The sequence below is a fragment of the Aotus nancymaae genome, unplaced genomic scaffold (assembly GCF_030222135.1).
Source record: "Aotus nancymaae isolate 86718 unplaced genomic scaffold, 86718_ANA_hifiasm-v0.15.2.pri h1tg000015l_1, whole genome shotgun sequence".
NCBI classification, from domain to species: domain Eukaryota; kingdom Metazoa; phylum Chordata; class Mammalia; order Primates; family Aotidae; genus Aotus; species Aotus nancymaae.
The window spans coordinates 11,855,650-11,878,578 of record NW_026988427.1 but is presented as its reverse complement, the minus strand read 5'-3'; the positions used below and the strand labels follow the sequence as shown (position 1 = coordinate 11,878,578).

General features: G+C 57.9%; 1 protein-coding gene across 2 annotated transcripts in view; it reads right to left on the bottom strand.

Moving 5' to 3' along the window:
* The window catches only part of PRKAR1B (protein kinase cAMP-dependent type I regulatory subunit beta), a 160,043-nt gene that overhangs the window by 26,314 nt on the left and 110,800 nt on the right, over positions 1–22,929 (bottom strand). For both annotated transcript variants that reach the window (XM_021676288.2, XM_012451554.3), the window contains exons 7-9: positions 16,829–16,987; positions 6,219–6,279; positions 1,895–2,016 (exon numbers count right to left, since the gene is read on the bottom strand). In XM_021676288.2, coding sequence (XP_021531963.1) covers positions 1,895–2,016; positions 6,219–6,279; positions 16,829–16,987 — 342 coding nt within the window. The remainder of the gene's footprint in view (positions 1–1,894; positions 2,017–6,218; positions 6,280–16,828; positions 16,988–22,929) is intronic.

Here is a 22,929-nt window from a genome sequence, read left to right as displayed (position 1 = left end):
CCTCAGGGAACGGAGGTGAGGATTTGGTGCAGGGGCCGAGTCTGGGTCTCCAGAGAAATGCACATTTTCTTCCTGGGAACTCCGCCACCCTGACTCGAGCATTTCCCGATGGCAGGCACAGAGTTGCGGCGCGTGCTCAGGGAGTGTGCAAGCGTAAGATTCTGCTTGCCCTTGAGGGCCAGAGACGTGGGGAACATGTCAGACACACAGGAGCACACACGTGGTTCTGCAGAGCCGGGCAGGTCACCACACGGCCTGGACGGGTCACCCATTCCTGCCCGGGGCCACTCGGGGAGGGGATTCCTCTCAGGGAGGCCACGGCCCAGGCACAGGCTCCGGGGGATGGACGCGCTGCCGGCTCTGGGGTTCCGGTCCAGGTTCTTCCAGCATTACTCCATAGAGGGCTTCAGATAACAGGGCGGGCCAGAGTACAGGTAACCACGGGGCCCAGGTGATGCAGGGCGGGTGGGCACCGAGGTGGGGCTTAGCCTGCGAGCGTTCTTGGCTTTGCCCGGAAAGGATTCAGGGACAGCTTTACTGAGCCGGCCGCGTTTGGTGCCACAGCTCTGAGCTGCTCCTCCGAGGCCACACGCCGAGGGTAGCGACTGGCAGTCCCCCGATGCCCACTTTTAATGACATGCACATGAAGGGCTGCATTATACAGAGATCTCTGGTCATGGGCGGTGATTTTCGGGGTCATAGGCTCGTTGCCATGGAAAGGGGCGGGAGCTCCCAGGCATCGCCATGGCAACGGTAAACTGCCACGGAGTGCTGGTGGGTGTGGCTCGGGGGGAGCTGCTTGCACCCTGGCCCTGTTTTCGCCAGTCCTCAACTAGGTCCAGTGTCCACGCCGCACCTCTGGAGTCCAGTCCCACCCGCTAGCTCACAGGCACGGAGTCCCTCGCCAGCGCCTGGAATGGGAGTCCACATGCACATTCCTTCTCTGTCCCCGCAACAGCTGCTCAGCCCACCCAACAGTCTGAGTGCGGCCACCGTGGCCCGCGGCTCCAGCATGTCCCAGGGGCTCCGTGGAGCCACCTGTCGCCCGCCCGTGGTGGGGCTGTGGTGTGAGACGGCAAAAATGACTTCCACATGTCCAGGTAGAGAAGCTGCCGCCGTCTTTTTAAAATTAAAGTTTTAATTTTGCCATCATCATAGATTTGTGTGTAGTTGGTAGAAATAACACAGAGAAATCCTGTGTACCCTAAATGTACACAGTGCCCCCAACAGTGACCCGCTAGGTACACACGGCGCCACGCCACAGCCGGGACACGGACGCGGTGCCACCTCCGACGCCACTCCCTTCCTCAGCTCTACTCGCCCTTGCACGCCCTGTGTGCAGGTTTCAGGCAGGTTGTTTTCTTTTTTGAGACAGAGTCTCACTCTGTCACCCAGGCTAGAGTGCAATGGTGCAGTCTCGGCTCACTGCAACCTCCACCTCCCGGGTTCAAGCAATTCTCCTGCCTCAGCCTCCCAAGTAGCTGAGCTTACAGGCACCCACCACCACACCTGGCTAATTTTTGTATTTTCAGTAAGACAGGGTTTCACCATGTTGGCCAGGCTGGTCTCGAACTCCTGACCTCAGGTGATCCACCTGCCTCGGCCTCCCAGCGTGCAGGGATTACAGCCACGAGCCACTGAGCCCGGCCAGTTTCATGCAATTTTATCACCTTTCTAAGAAGGGAGCCTTTCGATGCTTGAGGACGGGGAGGAACCTCGGTGGCAAGAGTGTGAGGCCACGGCCCACCCACCCCGTGGAGGCCCCAGACGAGCACGTGGTCACAGAGCGGCACTGACTCCAGAGGGAGGGTGAGGCAGGAGTGGAAGAGGAGCAGGTAGGACGCCCCCCACCCCAGCGCACATGCACAGCGCCCGCGTGGGAAGTGTGTCTCACCTCCGTGATGATGTAAAAGTCGTCCCCAGGCTCTCCCTGGACCACAATTTTCTCTCCATCTTCAAACTGGACAGGCTCCAGTGCATCAGCGACGGTCAGGCGCTCCCACTTCTCCAGGGACTCTGTTGGGGGAGGACAGGTCATCCCGGGGTCCACACCTCCCTGGCCACAGCCCAAGACAAGAGCAGTCGCTCTTCCCGAAAGATATCCTCTGAAGCACCCACAGCACCAGCTCCGTGACCAGCAAACTGCGTAAAACAAGGCCGTGACACTGGCCCCCAGCACCTCTGTGCCAGGGGGCCTGGGTTTTCTTGCAATCAGCGGGTCCCGGACCCACGTGGCTCATCTGCCCTCTTCAGCAGATGCAGAGGAAGCTCTTCTGACACTTATCCCTGGCTTAATGTAAACACCCGGCAGTGAAAACTGGCTCCAGGTTAACTCAGTATGAAAATACTTGTTATCTTCAAAAGAAAAGAGTTGCTTACATTTTTGCAAACAATGGAGTCCCAGCTAAGCACAAAGGCTACTAAGTGATTTAAAATAATTCAGAGGCCAGGCACAGTGGGCTCAGGCCTGTAATCCCAGGACTTTGGGAGGCTGAGGCAGGATGATCGATCCCTTAAGTTCCGGAGTTCAAGACCAGCCTGGCTAATACAATGGGACCCCATTTCTACAAAAAATGTTCTAAATTAGCCACGCGTGGTGGCATGTACCTGTAGTCTTAGCTACTCAGGATGCTGAGGTAGGAGGAACGCTTGATCAAGCCCAGGAGTTCAAAACCAGCCTGGGTAACATCGTGAGATCTCATCTTCACAAAAATTTAAAAATTAGCCAGCTGTGGTGGCGAACACCTGTGGTCCCAGCTCCTTAGGAGACTGAGGTAAAGGATCACTTGAACTCAGGAGGTCAAGGCTGCAGTGAGCTATGATCACATCAGTGCACTTCAGCCTGGGAGACAGAGCAAGACCCTGTCTCAAAAAAAAAAAAAAATGAATAAAATAAAATAATTCAGAAAGGTAACTTCCGACTCAAAAGAAACACCGTTCATCAGGGGACCGATCAAAGAACACAGGACTGCATTTATGTTGCAAGATTAAGGCACAGAATACTTCGTACTCTTTTAGGTCAAAATGCTTAATTCCCATGCCAAGTTTATCTTTAATTGCTTGCAAATTCAGTGTATCTTTCTACCCTTCTCACGTCTTCCCTTCCCTGTCTTTATTCATCCCTAACCCTTGGAAGAAAAAAAAATTACTAATATGAGATATTATAAGAAAACAATGATCACCTGATTAACTCTTTTTTGACAAAAAAAATATATATATCTTTCCTGGCCTATACAAATCAGATGCTACCTATGTAGGTCAGAAGCTAAAAATAAAAAACAAAGCATTTATTTTAGATCTAGGTTAGGAGGGAGATTTTTCTCCTTAAAAATCCCTGCTGACACCACGCGTTGCAAAGGAAAATGCTTCCCGCGAACCCCGGGGCCGGGGCAGATTCTGCAGCCCAGGGAAGGGGGGTGAGGCCCCCACAACCGGAGTCGCTTGACCAGCTTCCTAAAAACAGGGTCTGTACCAGACAGAAGCTGCTGAATAATTCAGAACCCGGGCGTGCTCCCAACCAGGTCAACGCATCAGTGTACAGCTCACAACTGAATTATGCAGGTGATTTTTGAGTGCGATTATGGCTGGCATTCAGGATGCAGAATGAAACCAGCACAGGAATTTGGAGTGTTTTGTTCACTGGTTTGCTGACAAGGACAGGAAATAGAGGGATTTCATTTCACAAGTCAGCTACAGTTAGGAAGTTCATTTCCACACATGTGATCGGCCAAATGCTTATTCTATTACATTTGAGACCTGTAATAGTCTGAGTTCTGAAAACAAAAATGATCTTCCAACTACATAAATCTTGGATGAAAACTGACAGAAGAAATCGTGGGGAGGTGGCACTTTTGGCCCCAATTTTTTTTAAGAGACAGTGTCTTGCTCTGTCACCCAGGCTGGAGTGCAGTGGCATGATCACGGCTCACTGCAGCCTTGAACTCCTGGGCTCAAGTGATCTCCCACCTCAGCCTCCCAAGTGCTGGAATTACAGACATGAGCTACCACACCCAACTAATTTTGTTTTTTTTTTTGAGAGACAGGGACTCAATATGTTACCCAGGCTGCTCTCAAGCTCATGGCCTCAAGTGATCCTCCCACCTCAGCCTCCCAAACAGCTGGGACTGCAGGCATATACCATCATGTCCAGCTAATGTTTATTTCACAGAGATGGGAGGCATTTCCATTCACTGTGCAAACTGTGCAGAATAAACGCAGGAAAGTGTCCCGAAAAGGACCTCACAAGGTCAACTTGCAGCCAAAGGACAAGACATCACAAGGCTGCGTGCACCTGCCCAGGTGGAAAACCCATCTCCGAGCTCTGAGCTGGAATTCTGCAGACTCACAGCTCGCATGCGGGCCGTGCTGATAGTACAGGGTCTCCTGTCCTGGGGGCCGAACTCTGAGTGTTCGGAGAAGAACGTGGAGTCTCAGGAGCGCCAAAGCACAAATGCCGTTCCCAGGTTTCTAGTGTGGGGACAGAAATGCCAAAACCCACAGCTTCAGGCTCATCCAGGGCCATCCTGTCTGCCAAGCTGGCTGCGGAGGCACCGTCCCGCCAGCCACTTTTGGGAGGACTTTGTGCTGATGGTGACTGGGGGAGAAAAGGGAATAGTGTCTTCTTGTTATTCTTCTGAGAGGCCATAGAGAGTGGCATGTGTGTGCATGTGAACGTGTGCATATGGGTGTGCACATCCATGAGCACACACACACCTGCTCACATACATGCACACACACGCATGCAAGCCCATGTGCACACACATGCTCTCACACCCATGCACACCCACACACACGAATGTACACACATCCATACACACGTGTGCACACCTATGTGCGCTCACATGCACACACATTCGTGCACACTCACCACCCACACACAACCACACATGCACACATTCGTGCACACTCACCACCCACACACAACCACATGCACACACATTCGTGCACACTCACCCACACACAACCACACATGCACACACATTCGTGCACACTCACCACCCACACAACCACATGCACACACATTCGTGCACTCACCACCCACACAACCACATGCACACACATTCGTGCACTCACCACCCACACAATCACATGACACATTCGTGCACTCACCACCCACACAACCACATGCACACACATTCGTGCACATTCACCACACACACAACCACACATGCACACACATTCGTGCACACTCACCACCCACACACAACCACATGCACATACATTCGTGCACACTCACCACCCACACACAACCACATGCACACACATTCGTGCACACTCACCACCCACACAACCACACGCACACACATTCGTGCACACTCACCACCCACACAACCACACGCACACACATTCGTGCACACTCACCACACACACAACCACATGCACACAATTCGTGCACTCACCACCCACACACACAACCACATGCACACACATTCGTGCACTCACCACCCACACACACAACCACATGCACACCCACGCACACACCCACACACACGTGCATGGTTCTGGCTGCAGGAGCTCAAGGAGCCCCACTGGCCCGGCCAGTGCCATGGCACATAACTCAGGGTTCAGCAGCGTCTTCCTCGCAAGACCGCTGAGCAGGTTCACCTGGGGTGAAAGGGCCACGGCACATCTCAAACACCTGCCTGCCCTGTTATCCTTCCCGGGACTGGGATGATGGTGGCGTAGAAAGGGCAGAGATGGCTCCCAGAAAAACCACACTTAGAAGGGAACCAGAACAGTCGGAGAAAGCAGCTCAACCCGGCTCGCACGTGTTCGGGGAAGTAACACTGGCTTTCAGCTCAACACGGACTGGCGTGGAGGGAAGGCTGGGGACGTGACTCTGATGGCAAAGGGAGAGGCAGACACAAAGCACACAGGATGGCAGAGACGCTGAGAGGCAGGACAGCCACGCCCACAGGAGAGGATGCGGGCTCCTGGGGTTTGCCAACAAGGACAGTGTGTCTGTGCACACTCATGTGTGTGTGCATGCATGCATTTGTGTGTGCAAATATTTACATATGTGCACGTGTGCATGCATGTGTGTGCGTGCGTTTTTGTGTGCACATGTATGAGTGTGAGCATGCGTGTGCACTGCATCCCAAACTTCCACAATACCAGCAACACTCAGTTTTCCAGCCATGCAGGGAATGGGGAAGAGGTGGGCTGGACGGCAGGCGCCCAGACGTCCGCGCACAGCCGTGCAGGGTGGAGCCGCTGACCTAGGATGGAGACCTTGCTGAGGAACTCCTCGTACATCTTGCGTTTCCTCAGCGTGCTGCCCTGTTTGGGAGAAAGGAAAAACAGACAAAAAGGTGAATCTCCGTGCCTCAATCATCCTGACGTTTCCAGATTTCCCCAAAGGAGACCCTCCAGGCATTCTCAGTCCCAACAGCCCTCAATGATCCGGAGGCTGTGTGAGCTGCCACGGTGCTCTATGTCCCCTGCTTCCCTCCTCCTGGGGCTCCTGGAGCAGCTCTGTCATGGTTGCTAAGTGCCTTTGCCAGCAGCAGAGTTCCCCACCCAGTCGGGGCCAGTGGTAGGTCCACGCGGTGAGCACAGGGCCAGACAGAGCCTGAACCCGGGTTTCTAGCCATGAAGGGGAGGGAGCTCATAAACACATCTGGAGAAACGGAGGCAACACAGAGACTCAAGCACCTGATGCAGAAGGGACAGAGTGTGGCTGACATCAGCTAGGACCCTGGATCCAGCTGTGCCTGAAGCTGAATCCTTCGCTGTTAAAGCCAACGCTTGACTTCCCTCACCCCTGGGAAAAGCGTACCGATTAATACAACACCAACAAACAGGGCCCCGTCAGCATTATGTGAATTCGAAATTAGAATTCATTCTAGACACTAGGACTACAAATTTGAATTAGAAAAACACACCCCTTCTTCAAGCTGATGTTCCAGCATGCTGATGGGCCCCGGTGCAAACAGGAATGAGGCCCCTGCTCCAGGCAGTCGGCTCCAGCCTGGTGCGCGGAAAGCAGCCTGGGTCTCAGCCCCTCTCGGCCCTGTGCCCGGGATTTGTACAACTCAGCACCGCACACTCAGAAAACAGAGACACGCAGTCTCCTTGGACAGCAGCAAGCCTGATTTTGCTAAAATGCAAATGGCCTCATCCACGGACAGAGGCCACACGTTGGAGTAGGGTGAATGCCAGGGTTTGAGCCAGGCCGAGAGACGACACGTGCTAGCGACGAGGCTTTTCTGTGACCCTAGATAAGTCCCCTGGGGTGTGGAGAGAGGAGGGAGGAGGGAACCTGCAGGGTCGAACGCCCACTCCAGATAGGGGAGGGGGTCCTTGGACGTGCTGACCCACATCGACCCTGCAACAGACAGGGGAATGTACTCTTGCCCTTATTTCCAGAGGCAGAAACTGAGGCTCGGCAGGGCTGAGTGACCGCCCTAGACAGGAACCGTGGAACCAAGAAGGAAAACCCAGGCTGGGCTCTAAAAGCCCCAAAGCTGCCCCTGCCTCTCTGCCTGTCAAATGGGGACGTAGTTTACTCCTTCCTGACGTGCGATTTCACAGATTCCCATAACGCCCTGAGACAGAAAACCACAGTGAGCTGAGCAGGGTTTACCAGCTGCCTCCCACCTGTGCATCTGAGCACGTGCTGACGAGGGACATGCAGACACAGTGGCATGTGCAGTTTCAGAACACGCCCCTCTCCTCTCCTCCTTCCTGCTCTCTGGCATGTGGAGATGATGGCTGGGGCTGCAGCAGCCATCCTGGGCCCTTGAGGAGCAGCAGTCAAAGAGAGCCGGTTCCCGGGCCCCACGGAACAACGCACCCACTCTAGACAGACTCCTTCCTGGGCGTGAGAAGCAGTCGCGTGGTTTAAGACACGGCATTTTGAGTATTTCCGTTCTGTCTGGCATGGCAGCAGCCAGCCCCTGATGATCCTCGCTTGCTTCCTGGTGTCCACACCCTGCGTGGTCTGTCCCACGATGAACAGCGCTGACCAATGCAACTAAGACCACAATGAATAGGGCTGACTGGGCTGACCGATGCAACTCCGAGAATGTCCAGGAAATGCATTTGAGATTTGCAAAGCCAGCTTGTAAAAGACACATTGGCTCCTGCCCTGCCCTCTCCTGGATGGCTCAGCTGCAGAGACGCTCAGAGGAGGAGCACTGCCCTCCTGCCTCCCTCCAGCACGGTGGGGAAGCCGCCACAGCAGTCCTCCTCTGCCCCGTAAGACCTTCGGATCCCCACAGCCCAAGGAGAGTTCCAGGCCAGAGCCGGGCAGCTGGGCTGCTTCCTCCATGACCCACAGGAAATGTAACAAAGGTGACATTGTTGACAGAGGCCACTAAGCTTGGGGAGAATTTGTTATGCAGCCATAGCTAACTAACGCATCCAGCAAAACCTAATCCTAAGGGTTAGGATAGGCTAGGAGACCTAGGTTAGGACAGAAATCTATAAACTCTTCTGAGGCCTACAGCAGGCTGGCTAAACATCCCCCTGCCAGGCACCCTCCCAGCTGCCGCAGTGCCTGGGGGCAATGGTGAAGGACGGTCATTTATTTCACCTTCTGAGCAATGTATGTAGGAAGGAGAGATGGACTGGATGTGAGAAGCAAGATCCCTGACCCTCAGAGGAGCCCCCCAAATGTGTGTCAGTCTCCCCAGACCTTCTTCTCCTGAGGGGTGCTGTTCAGAGCATCTGCCCATCCGCTCCAACCACTCATGAAAAGGGAAATCACAACCAGACTCTGTGTGATGTTTACCAAGCACCCTGGACAGGGGCGGGGGCCGTGCTCATCACATTTTCACAACTCAGAGAGCCAAGGAGGAGGAGAAAGCAGAGGAGGTGAGTGCTTCAGAGGAGCATGACTGAAGCTACCCCACCGCCGTGGTGATGCGGGGTCTGCCTCGGCCCCACCTCCGGGGCCTGTGCCCACCCACTGCCCCTCTCCCGTCTATCAGTGCCACCCACAATCAGATGCAAACTCGCTTGTGTCTCCTTTAAAAAGGGACCCCTTGAGCACAATGAAGGCTGCCTCATCACATGGGGAAATGAGGGGCCACCACAGAGCCCCTTCCACAGCGGGGGGCGGGGAGAGCAGCCCCGGGGACACAGAGTGAGCCGACGGAGGGGCAGCCTGCAGCCCTCCTGTGCAGCCCTCCTGGTTGGGATGGAGCAGGACGCCAGCTACTGAGGGAGGAGGCCCTGTGGGACCGGGGCAGGGGATGAAGGGAGGGAGATGGATCGCTGGGGAAGGAAAACAGCTCGGGGGAAGGGCTGGAGGAAAGGCGCATGAAGCTAAATGCCTGTCCCTGGAAAACTATGACAAACATGCAAGCTCCAGTGAAATGGGGGAGGAACGGCGGGCGTGCAAGTCCCAGGGCACAGCGGCGACTTCTGCGGGCCTCAGGCCAGGTTTTTCCACAGTTGCTTATTCTGGACCCTGGTGGCGAGGCTGACCTTTCCCACGGGCACATGTCATTCCCGGTAGCGTGGCCCTCCCCACTCACTCCCAAGCTTCCCTCAATGTCCAGAAACAGACTCCTGGGCCAAGCTTCCCACTCACAGAACAGACGACTGAGTCCAGCGAAGGTGTGGCTTGAGCCCAACCTCCATGATGGGGATGAGGACCCTGACGACACCCACCCTCCCCTGCCTTCCAGGGCCTCAGCATGGAGGGCAGAGTGGACAGTCCACTCGACCTGGACAAGTACAGGGTTAAATGTGTCACCTGCATCACTGAGCCTTGGTGAGAGGAAATCATAAAAATCCCGGCCTCACTGGGCCATGATGAGAACCAAGTCTCAACAAATGTGACGTTGCTGCTAATGATGATGAGGGTGAGGTTGGTGAGGATGGCGTGAGTGGTGACGGCGATGGCGGTGGTCACGGTGATGGTGACGATGGCGGTGGTGATGGTGATGGTGATGATGGCGGTGGTCACGGTGATGGTGACGATGGCGGTGACGTCAATGATAGTGAGGGCAGTGGTGATGATAGTGACGGTGGTGATTATGGTGCTGACGATGGTGATGGTGACGATGGTGGTGACGGTGGTGATGGTGGTTTTGTCAACGATGATAGTGAGGGCAGTGCTGATGACAGCGATGGTCCCGATGATGGTGCTGATGATGGTGGTGATGGTGGTGGTGATGGTGGCAATGATGATGGTGTCGGTGGTTCTTACTGAGCACACAGAAGTGTGATGATGGGGAGAGTAGGGACATTGCAATTCCACCCCCAGCCTGCCCAGGACTCCCCATGCCCTTGAACTAGTCTTGACCCTGTGGTCTTCACTTCCTCCATGAGAAGAGTGACTGAAACGAGCAGCCGTCCTCCATCCTCCCAAGTTCCTCACCACCGCACTGCTGGTGCCGTGTCCACCACGGCCCTCGTCTGCTTCGCACTGAGTCGCAGGGGGACATCAGGTCCCTGTGCTCAGATATGGGGTTAGACATCTGTGCAAACAGATCTCTGCAAACACGTCACCATGCCCACTCCTCACATGACACTGGAGAAGGGCACCGCAGGACCCAAAACGTGCCCAGGCTGCCCGGGACAGAGAGGAACTGGGATGGTCCAGCCCCTGGGGGCTGCTTTCATGCTGCCAACACCATGCCACAGCCCTGAGATGGTTGGGCAGCTCTGGACGTGTTCAATGGCACAGGGCCGCTTTCAGATGGAATCTGCTGCATGCAGAGGGGGCTCAGAGCCACGCAGAGAACCAGAAACGTCAGCGGCCTGGCTCCCCGGGCCCTTCCTCCCCAGTGCCTGGAGACCAGAAGGCAGCGGCGGCTCCAGCACTCTGCCATGCAGCCCCGAGCCCTTCAGGAGACTCCAAAGGGAGCGCAGCCCCCACCACCCTGAGCACCAACGCCGCAGTAAAGGGTGTGGGGCCAGAAGGGGACTCTGCTCCGAAATACGTGCACGTAAGCACAGCGCGGCAGGCCTCTGTCGCCCAAGGCACACACAGGTGAGGAGAAAAGCCGTGGCTAGAGCACAGAGCTGAAGGTGGCCGCGGGCCTGGTGGGCACAGCTGCCTTTGCAGCCACGGAATCTGGGCTGGCGGCACTGACCTCACCATTTCAACGTGTGGCCCCAGCATGCCCAGTCCGGGGGACCCGAGAGGCCGGCACCTGGGGAGAAAACACCCCTAGCCTTGCAAGTCACAGCGGATGCAGGAAGTGCAGGCGTGACCCCAGCCCTGTCCTGATCCCCGGTCTCAGTTTCCCCACAGGAAGTGCAGGCGTGACCCCAGCCCTGTCCTGATCCCAGGTCTCAGTTTCCCCACAGGAAGTGCAGGCGTGACCCCAGTCCTGTCCTGATCCCCGGTCTCAGTTTCCCCACAGGAAGTGCAGGCGTGACCCCAGCCCTGTCCTGATCCCCAGTCTCAGTTTCCCCATCAGCTCTGGGTCACAACAGCACTAAAAAGGCTGTGAGACCCGATTTTAGAGTCTTGGGGGTGTCTTATCTTCCGCCAAAGCCCTCTCCAAGCTCCCCTCTTTCCAGCAAAAGCCCAAGGAAACCTCAGGAACTCGGCCCAAGACCACGATGGTGCAGACGGCGCTTCTCCGCCCGCTGTGGGTGCCTGAGCAAGCCGGGCTTCCTCAGTGACAAGGGTCCTTTCGGAAGTGCCACACCCGGGCGCATCGGTGGCAGAAAGCGCCGCGTGTCTGTCCCCGAGAGCGGGCCGGACGCCCGGGGCAGCGGCAGGCACAGTGACCCAGCCCAGGCCGTTTAAGATTTCCGCCAGCCATAAAAAAAGCATTTCTTTTGAAAAATAATTTATAATTCACACTGACTGCCCAGCAATTACGCCCAGCCGGAGGAATGTGAGCGTGTTTTGCCCGGGGAACCTCAGACATGAAAGCCCCGTGCGCCCATCCATCTCTCACAGCAGAGTGACAGCTGAAGGCTGCCAGGAGCCCCAGGGGAGGGCCCGGCCCCAAAGGCTGCCCCTTTTGGGATCATGTTCCTTCTGTGGCTGAGACGTCTGGTGAGGCAGAGCTGGGAGCTGGCCTCTAGTAGGCCGGTGGGCACTAGGACCCCCACATGGGGGCTTTGAAGCGTGTCTGCTGGCACCCCCAAAGGGCGCTTTGCGTGGGGGGAGGCAGGTGCCTCCCATTTCCAGGTGCGGGGGAGGGCGGGGGACCTGGAAGCGGCTTCCTAACAGCAGTCCTGCCCACTCCTCATGAGTCAGCCCCGGGCACAGGCCTGAGTCCCGGCCTCAGCTCCACGTCTCTGTAATGAGGAGTCAGACGGACCGACAGCCAGAAGCAGAGGTGGAAGGGCGGCCCCAGCGCTCCCCTCCAGGTGTCTCCAAAAATGTCCCTGTCCCCGCCACACCCAGGAGGGGGGGTGTCGGAGCTGTGCCCTGGGTGGCAGCAGGGTGAACAGCAGCCCTCCAGGGACCTGGGAATCTCTCCAGCATATACACACACAGAGCCGGGAAAACTAGCAGGGAAACCAGAGTGTTGATAGCGGCTGCCGGGCACGCAGCTCACGCCTGTAATTCCAGCGTTTTGGGAGGCCAAGCCAGAGGATGGCTTGAGCTCATGAGTTTGGGACCAGCCTAGGCAGCATAGCAAGACTACGCCTCTATTAACAGAAAAATATTAAAAAGAAAAACATACATACAACAGCCACTCACGGCTGGCCCCTTTCTCCAGCCTGGAGACGTGTTTACAGTGGGGTAAAAAGCTGCTGTCACCTGACCCTCCCCCACAAATGGTCCCAGATGGCTGCATAACGGCTTCATTCCCTTACACTTCTAAGCCAGGATGAGCAGACTCACACCATAGCCGCGCAACCCCAAAACCATGAGGTGAAACCCACCAGAAAGCCAGTCCCGGCTCCCACGCACGGCTGTGGGGTCTGCAACTTCCGTCTGAAGGTGCTGCTATGAAACCCAGTGTGACAGACCCCGGGCCAGTGAGAGGAGGAAGACGCCTGGGCAGCTGGAGCGGGGGTCTCGAGCTGTGAACGGTGCCCAGGAGGGACTGCCCACTCTTCCTCCCGCCAGGGCCTCCCCGAGGCAGACATGCTTGGCAGATCCTGGCTCCAGACCCCCCTAGGGATCAGGGTCCCCCATTTGCACCCTTGTGGGACCCTCAGCACGTCACAGCTACCTCAGAGCTCCTGAGCCCACCGTCCCGCCTCAGAGTGAGGCTGCGCACAGTCCCTCCCAGGCTGTCGTGGGCTCATGTGGACACTGTGGGGCACTGAGCCCAGGCCAAGGCTCAGGGGACCCTCCATGTGTCCTCAAGACCACAAGTGACAAACTACTTGTGCTGAGAAACAGAGAAGCCATGTCCCCTCCTGGCCCTACTGGCTGTGCAGAGTCGCTCCGGACGCGCGACGAGAATTCTTGGGTCTGCAGGGGCCGAGGGGCAGGAAGGAGCGCGCCCAAGACTCAGGTTCCAAGGGGGTCTTGGGCTACCCAGGGAGGAGGGCTCAGGATACCCCAGGACAGCCTCCACCATAGAATTCTGCATCCATTGCTTCCACACACTGGGGTCCGGGGTAAGGATCAGGGTGAACAGAGGACCTTGAAGCTTATGAGAAAGAAAAACAGGCCAGGCACAGTGGCTCACATCTGTAGTCCCAGCACTGTGGGAGGCCAAGGCAGGAGGATCACTTGAGCTCAGAAGTTCGAGACCAGCCTAGGTGGCATAGTGAGACCCCATCTCTATAAGAAAATTTTGTTTAATTAGTTAGGTGTGGTAGCACACACCTGTAGTCCCAGTTACTCGGGAGGCTGAGGTGGGAGGATGGCTTGAGCCTGGGACGTGGAGGTTACAGTGAGCCAAGATTGTGCCACTGCACTCCATCCTGGATGACAGAGCAAGACCCTGTTTAAAAAAAAAAATTTTTTTTTTAAAGTAAGAAAGAAAAAGAAAGTTTAGGGGGTGCTGGCTTCGGGCTGGGTCCCTGCCTGGGAGCCTAGAGGTGGGGTCAACCCCATCCTTCCTCGGATAAAACGTGAAGAGGTGGAGGGAAGAGATGGGCGTCGGGGAGCCTTCCAGATCAGACACTCTGGGATCCTAAATTGGAGTCCGAGCTCACATGTCGGGCGGTGTGCTTCCTGGAGACCCTGGGCCCGGTCTCCCATGTCCCCCGCGTCCCAGCACATGCCAGCTCGGGGCTGATACAGAAACAGACACCATCCCGCGAGTGCTCCCGTCCAAACCAGCCCGGCGCAGGCAGCTATTCTTAGGGCACAGGGACCCAAAATAAAAACAGAGGAAGTGCCAGCTCCCTCGGCGGTTTGGGAACTTCCCTGAATATAAGGTTCCAGCCACAAAAATCCCACAGCCGGGAGTGACAGGGCGTCAGGGATGGCGGGGAAAGGGCTTATGCAACACTGGCCAGGTGCGCCCAGAGGGGACGGGAACTGCCGTGCCCTCTTCCTGCCTCAAATCCGCTGTGGCCCCTCTCGGAGGGAGGGTGTCTCAGAGGATCCCTCCCACGAGGTGAGAGAGGCCTCCTGGTGACGGTGACGGCAGGAGTGAGCAGGTTCAGATGGATGGAAGGGCGAGAGCGTGGGACGCACCAGGACTCCTGCAAGGAGGCTGCACATCACCTGCTCTGTGTACCGGGCATCCTCGGCAGTGCAGGAGACCTGGGCCCACGGAGGGCACCCAAGCAATGCCCTATAGGTGCGTGAATGAGGATCTCATGGGGTGCAGAGCCTGATGAAACATCGGCCCCCAAAGACTGTGTGGAATGCGCCATCCAGAAAACATGAGAGCCAGCACCACCATGGGGCCGAGACAGGCCGGCCCTGGCAGGACCCCGGCTCTCAGCCGGCCCTGGGCCATCAGATCCTTGTTCCCCAGTCAGACGCCACACTCCCAAGAGGGAAACCCGCAGCTGAACTTGTCATCCAAGCTCAAAGGGCTCCATCCTAAACCATCCCATGGGAATCTCCTCAGGCCTCCCCTCGGGCGTCCTGGAACTGCAGCGCCGTCCTCGTGAGTCACAGCCACCCAGGCTGACCTTCCCGGAGACAGCGAAGCCCCCCAGGAGACACCAGACCGTTCAGCTCCTGCCAGAGCCACCAGGCTGGCCTCGGGCATGGAGTGGAGGGAACCGTCCCAGGGAGGGGACGGAGGAGAGGCCAAGGACCCCGGCAGCAACCCACCGGGCTGAGCCCTCCTCGGCTGGGCTGGAGCCCAGGAACCCAGGCCCCGAAGGAGACGGCTTGGAGCACACGCTGTCTGGGGTTGCCCTTGGCAACAAGCCCACCACTGCCAGGTTCTGCTGCGTCACCCCCAAACAGTTCAGAGGAACCCCTAGCTCCGTGGTCACAGCTGGGTAAGGACAGAGAATGGAGCGGTGCAGCCCCCCACAAACCACAGGTGCTGGCTCCTGGAGGTCTCTGCCAAGTGATGGGACAGAAGGAGCTGAGGACGAAACCTGAGGCCGTAAGACCCAAGCTATGAAGGAACCCCAAGACCATGAAGAGAGCTCTAGACCACGAGGTGACCCCCCAGACCACAAGGGGAACACCAAACCATAAGGGGACCCCCAGATCATGAGGGGACCTCAACCTATGAGGGGACCCCAAGACCATGAGGAGACTCCCAGACCACAAGGGTACCCCACGCTATCAGGGTACCCCAGATCACCAGGAGACCCCCGGCCACTGTGGCAGGCCCAGAGCCCCCATGGCCGCACAGGCTGCTGTCTGCCCTCACTGCATGGCCCCAGGCCGGCCCAGGGAACCAGCACATCAGCTGTGGTCATTGCGGCCCTCAAGCTCCCACCATGGCTCCCACGCACTCGGCCAGCATGGTTCCTGCGGAGGCTGCAGGTCCTCAGCCTGGAGCTCTCCCCGCCCTCTCTGGACGACACCCCACTGCCCCATCTGGGAAGGCCCCGCCCAGGCCTGTGGTGCTGTTCCTCGGCCCCAGGCGTCTGGGCCGCTTCGGGCACCCGGGCGTCCTGCCCCAAGGTTCTGCCTTGCAGCGGCGGGGGAGGGGGTCTCTGAGGCCTCCACAGAAGGGCAGCGCCGCCCACTGCTCCGCCGCCTGCACCCGCTTCTCGGTTTGGTCTTTCTCCACAGGCGTCGCCCTCTGGGGCCGGGTGTTCACGGCCGCCTCCCCCAGGACCGCACTCCGACTGCCCTGCCCAGTGTTCTCCGTGGACCCACACCCAGAACAGCGCCTGGCACGTGAGCTGTGTGCAGGGAGGGCGTGCAGGGTCTCCTCTCCCTGGAAAGGGTGCTCCCCACCCCCAAGCTCACCTCCAGGAGCCCCTGCAAACACCAGCCAAGGCAGCTGAATCGGCTCCCAGCCCCCCGGCCGCCCACAGCTGGCTGCACGGGAGCACAGGCATGCCCACGCGTGTGCACACAACACACACAGCACAGGGAACGCCGCTCGGACTCGATTTGGCGGCACATAAGAAGAAAACCAAAAGCCGGAGAATCAGTGCCCACACACAGGAAGCCTGGGGTGAGCCGCCTGCCGTGTCAGCAGGGAGCCAAGCTCCTCACACCTCTGCTCCGCTGCCATCGTGGTGAATGGGTTTCATGCTCAAAGTCACCTCCTGGCCCAATAGGACAGCTGGAGCTCCAGCCATCACAACCACAGTCCAGACAGTGGAAAGGAAAAAGGAGAGGAAGGTGAAGGGACCGCCTCAGTCACCTGCCTGTCTTCTAAGAAGCCTTCCAGAATCCTTCCAACGCTTTCCACTCCTCTCACAGGCCAGATCTATCAAGGAGGCTGGGAAATGTCTTTTCTCCAGGCGCACCCCCTCTTTGAATAGAGCTAGGGTTCCCAGGGACGCCGGGCCGAGGGTGGGCATTGGTCCTCTCTGGCCCTGGGCAGCCTGGTGATCGGGTACCACTCACCATGAGGATGCGCCGGTAGCTGTCCCGGTCTATCCCCCAGAGCTTCAGGTCTGTCTTGGCTTTCACGGTCGCAGCCCTGGGGGTGCCATAGATGAGCGCCAGCTCCCCGAAGCTGCCGCCCTCGCTGATGTTGGTCACCCACTCTCCGTTCACGTACACCTTCGGGGAGCAAGAGAGAAGTGTCATGGGGGTCAGGCAGGGTGACCTCTGCACCCCGAGCAGAAAACCCCTCTTAGCTCTCTCCAGAAGGGGTTCCATGCAGGGTGGGGCACAAACCCTTTTGCTTGTGGGTGGAACCCTGCATTCCCCAGCAATGGGCCTGTGGACCCCAGGGCCCACCCCACCCCCATTCCCACCCCCGCTCAGAGCCACAGTGGGACCACATCAGACCCCCAAGGCAGGAGGGCCCCAAGCTGCCAGTGCCGATGAGACAACCACAGCAGAGGCAGAAGCACCCGGCCCTGCCCTGCAGCACAGCGGCCCCAGCCTGCCTCCTGGGCAGTGTCTGATTCAATTCATCAACTTTTCACTTGGCCTCCCTGTGCCTCAGTTTCCCTAGCTGCACCACAATGAGTTGGAGCCTGTGATCTCCACGGGGCTCTACTCTGGAGCCCTGTCTACCTCCTGTCCTCTCCAGGGCCTTCCTCTGTCCCCACCTCCATCGGCACCTGCCACTGGGCCCAACGGAGCAGGGCTGTGTCGAGTGCACACCTCTCCTGCCAGGGCCTCCCTCCCTACGGGCAGTGCCTGAGCTCCTAGGGCTGGAGTCTGAATGGGCGCCCTATGGCTGGGCACCACGGCTGAGCTGCTCCTGAGGAGGAGCCCAGACAAGATTCCCTTTCAGCTCGCGTGGGCTTTTGCTGCCGCCCTCGCACAGGGCGCCCACTATATGCCTTGACCATGCAGTCGGTGTCCGTGCAAGAATAGTGCAGATTGTTTATTATGCAGTGATTATGCAGATTCGGTTACTATAAATTGACACAATACTCGCTTTATCCCCTCAGCGTGTCAATGAGCTTAAAGAATAGTTCCCATTGCCAAAGCAGTTCCCACTGTTTGCGTATCGGGAAAGAATGGATTGCGATGAATCATGGAATCAATTCTTATTGAAATCAATGACTCATTATCCGGATAATAACTGAGGCACAGAGTCTTCTATCTCAAAGAAAACGCCACGCAGGTGGGACTCCACAATTAGGTGTAAGCGAGGGCCGGGGAGAACCGGTCGGCCATGAGGTTTCAGGGGCTCGGGGACGACCGCTGTGCAAAGGCAGACTCCGCCTGGGGGGAATGTGGAGCGGTTTGCATCCATCTCCACCTGGCCCACCGGGCTCCCCAGTTCCTGGAGGGAGGCTGCAGCAGGATTATGGGGCGGAAGAAACACCAGCTTCCCCCCAACGATCCCCTCCAGGAATCAGAAGACAGCTCCTTCCGCGGAGCCAGAGAGCGCCCACCTGTGTGTGCAGGAATCTCTGGAAGGGGCCGCAACTCCAGCGTTTTAGGGGCGAGGGGACCTCAGAGAACACCCTCCAGAACCTCTTCCTCTCGCTTCTCAAAGGGGACCCGGAGCTGAGGGAGCGCCAGCGATGGCCTAGGCACAGCCTGGCCTCCCACCTCACAGCGGACATTCCCACTTTGCCTGCGTTTCTGTGACCAGTTTATGGAGGTATAACTTACAAATAGGAACGGGCCCGACTCAAGCGTGCAGCATGGTGAGTTTCACGTTGCTTATACGAGGTCCCCCAAACTCCCAGGGGACTCTTCCCCAGAGGGATCGGAGCTCATCCTGTGAGTCTCACGGTGTCTATCTGTGCTACGGGTGATGGATTCCAGGGTGCACAGCGCATCGTGCTGCCAGGAGCATCCCCATTTGTGACGTGCACGCCTGGGGTGGCCCTCGCTGCTGGCTCAGCTTCAGCAGGCATTCTGCACTAAACGCCATCGCCTTCCAGCACTCTGCACAGAACGCTGTTCAACGGGGGCGCCTCCCTCCAGCACCCTCCCAGCTAAACACCGGCACCCTCCCTCCAGCACCCTCCCAGCTAAACACGGTTCCAGTGGGGGCACCTCCCTCCAGCACCCTCCCGGCTAAACAGGGTTCCAGTGGGGGCGCCTCCCTCCAGCAGCCTCTGCACTTCTGTTCCAATGCAGAGGCCTCTCGCTGAGCCAGGAAAGCAGTGTGAACTCAGAAGATGTGAACTTGATGTCGGGAGGGGTTTGCTTGACATGGGAGAGCCAGGGAGGTGGGTGAACCTCTCGGCCCCTTTAGAAAATGAGGACACCATCCCCTCGAATGGCTGCCCAGGCAGGTGGCGGAACACCCCCATCCCCTGGCAGAGAACCTGAGAGCCTGGGGGTCCTGGGAGCAGAGAAGGGTGGGTCTCCACAGAGCCAGCCCGGGATGGCTGCAGCTCCCGCCTTTCTGGGGTTCAGCCACCAAGAGGGGTCCATGGCTGCCCAGGGAAGCTGGGCCAGGACGTGCTGCCCGTGAGTCCTGGAGAAGCCCAAGGCCTCCGAGTACTCCCTCCGAAGCCTCAGAGGAAACCATTGTGCGGGTCCCGCAGACAGCCAGGGCCGCACTGTGCCCGGCGGCCCAGAGGACAAAGGGGCCATCCTTCTCAGGACACTGGCCACTGTCACCGCTCCCGGCACAGCGCGGGCCCCACCCCAGCTGGTACGCAAAGGGGCTACTGCTCGTTGTGGCTCATTTTTTTTTTTCTCTTCTTCTTTTAAAAAAAAGCACGATGGGGGCCCCGTGGGGCAGCATTTGCACCCCACCATCACTGCAGCTTCCCTGGCACAGCGCCCAAGCTCACACCCGGCTCTGCCCTGCTCCCCTCCCACCTTCCCTCGCTCAGCCTGTGTGTTTAGAAGCAGATAGTGGGGCGGGGGTGCCAGGGGCTGGGGGAGGGGCACGGGCAGGGAGTGTGTCGTGGGGACAGAGCCTCGGTTCAAGAAGACGAGAACATTCTGGACATGGACAGTGGTGATGGTTGCAACACATCACGAATGTGCTTAACGCCACGGAACAGCACACTTCAAAATGGTTAGAACAGTCAGTGTTGGGCTGAGGGCGGTGGCTCACACGTCATCCCAGGCCTTTGGGAACCCAAGGAGGGAGGATTGTTCAAAGCCAGGAGTCTGAGGCCAGCCCAGGCAACACAGCAAGACCCCGTCTCTATAAAAAAATTAAAATTAGCTGGACACGGTGGTGCATAGCTGCAGTCCCAGCTTCTCGGGAGGATTGTGTGAGCCCCAGAGTTCAAGGCTGCAATGAGCTATGATCACCCCACAGCACTCCAGCCTGTTTCCAGCAACAGATCGAGACCCCATCTCAAAAAAATAAAAAACAAATTTTAAAACCACACCGAACACAGGACACACTCTGGGTAACATCTGACCCTGACCCCAGGATCCGATCACCAAGCCGGGGTACCCTGCTCTGGGGGTACACCCAGCTGCCTGGTGGTGCCTCTCTAGCCCCCCAGAAACAGCTCTTCCCCAGAAGTGTTGTGTGGAACCGAGAGAAGCCCGGGACGGCAGACGTCAGCGCGGACCACAGCACGCCTGGGACAGGAGCAAAAGGAGGGAGTCCCGGAATAACAGGGGCCTGAAAACATCAGGGGAGGAACTGAGCCCCAAACAGGGCTTGAAAGGAAGCTACGTTCCTGGGCCCATGAAGTTGGCAGCTGAGTGTCCTTTTAAGTAGAAATGCTATGTTCCACGAATAAAATAAATTGGAAGATATTTTTATACTTAGAAAAATGGATTATAGCTCTTGGCAACACACAGACGGCAGCAGGCACTTCCGGAGTCTCTGGAAAACCACAATTTAAACCGAACCTGGTGCTGGTGGCATTTGGTCACCTGGCCGTCCCCTGGGGCGCTGCTGGTCAGAGGGCAGTGTCCACCCTGCAGTAGTGGGTGATGTCCACCCCCAAGCCCTGCTGGTTTAAAGGGCCAGGGCCGGGTCCTCAAGGGGATGGCTTCCCGCTGGCCCTCGGGCACTTGGCCACCACAGCTGTCTGTCCTTTCCCACCACCCGGAGAAAACCAGGGTCCTACTCTCCTCAGGAACCCACTCGGGCCCTGGGCAGCCCTAGTTCTGCAGCCCTGAACCCAGGTACATCCATCCCATTGCTCCAGGGAGGCAGTTTACAGAAACCAGCAAACAAAATGCAGCGCCCAGGGCTCACACAGCAGCTGGACCAAGCTGCCTGGGGCCGCCATGCGGCAGTTCCCCCAGGCGCTGTAATAACAGTAATTATTGTAATACACGTGTCCATAACTCAGCCCTGCTACCCGACATGGCACTTTTTCATTCCAGATTCCTCACTGAGCATCCTTTGATTCCCTTAAATGTGGCCTTCACCCACATGGCCCCTGCATGTTTACGCGGCACGGGAAGGGCCTCCCACATCACAGGAGGCCCTGCAGGCAGCTTCCGTGCCCAGCCCCACCCGGCCCCGCCGGGCGCTCCCCGCCGCCCACCCTGCCTCGGCTGGAAAATCTGAGATTGATGGAGGTACTCAGCGTTTGTGTACAGCCGCCAGGGACTCGAGAGATGGCCCCATAAGTCACAGCCCGTCCCCGCGGGAGGCCCGGCCATCCCACGCTAGCCTGGAGCCAGAAAGCGGGCATCCACCCATGGGGCTCAGACATCCTGGCTCTGGGGGGCTGGGTCCAGCAGGGGCCTTGAAGCTGCCTTTGTGCCTGACCCAGGGGCCAGGGAGGTGGCAGGAATGGGGCAGGGGGAGGGGGAGGGAAGGGATTTGCCAGGACAATGTATTTGGGAAACTCCAGTTACACGAAGGTGACCTCACTCTTTCCTTTCACAAAATTGCCTCCCAACATCCCGAGGCCCTGCAAGAAGCCAGCCAGGATGCCACAGCGAGCCGTGTCTGAGAGAAAACCTTCCCCTTCCACTGAGGCCCCACGATGACCAGGCCCCGGCTGGGGCTGGGGCTGGGGCTGGGAGGGGACCCTCTAGCTCAGGGCTTGAGGAAAGGTTCCCTGCTTTGAAGTGGCTCCAGGACAGGCCTCTACCACCGCCCCGTCATGTACAAAGGAGTTACAGACGGCGGGTCCCGGCGCGGCAGGGCAGGTTTGTCCTGCTGGAAGGATGGAGGGAAGGGAGATGCCTCGCTGAGTCCAGAGGTGGAGAGGCGGGCGGGGACTCTGTGAGGAGGAGGAGGAGGAGGAGCTCCCTCCGGAGTTCCAGGTTCGCCAGGACAGCAGCACCTCCTGGCCCCTTGGCCGTGGTCCTGGCCCAGGTGGGGCTCCCAGGAGCCTTGAGGCCAAGAACGGAAAGACGGGCCTGATTCCTCCGGCAGTCACAGCCCCCGGGCCCTCGCACCCTCGCCTCTCCTAGGAAGTCCTCAGCACGCTGCTGGCTGGGGCCTGACACTGGGGCAGGAGGGTGGCCACCAGCACCAGGGATTAGGACAAGGCTGTGCGTGGGTGGAGGGCGTTTCCTCTGAGGGGTGGACAAGGCTCCTGTGGGCGCATTTGTTGGGGACGTGAGGTGGGGTGGGGCAGCTGCCAGGTGGCCAGTGGGTTCCTGAATGAAGGGGCACAGGAGCCATATGGACAGAGGTCCCGTCACCCCACACCAGGTGCTGTGAGCGGAACCTTAGGAGGATTATCTCAGAGTCTTCCCGGCAGCTGTGAGCTCTGTTCATTTCTCTGAGTAATATGGAAATGGCGCGACTCGGTGACACAGGGGCCTGGGCAAGATCACGGCCAGCAAAGAAGAGAGCCTGGGTCCTCTGAGCCCCAAGTCCACGTGCTCCTGAGCCGTCCGCCACCCTCCTTGAGACACTGGTTAGGAGGGGACAATTAGGCAGGAACACCCCTGGGGAGCCCCATGTGGGCGTCAGGCTCCGTGAGGGAACTCTGGGTAAAGGGTTCGTCTCTTCCACATCTGCTCATTCAGGAGAAGCGAAGAGCATGGAAAACAGAATTCCTGGGGGCGGCCTCGATCCCAAGCTCTGCTAACGCAAACTGTCACGTTGAAGATGCCACTGGAATTTATCGGGAAGATTTAAATGACATCAGCAGACACAGAAGAGGGAGAGGCATTCCACGGGGAAGTAAAGGCCT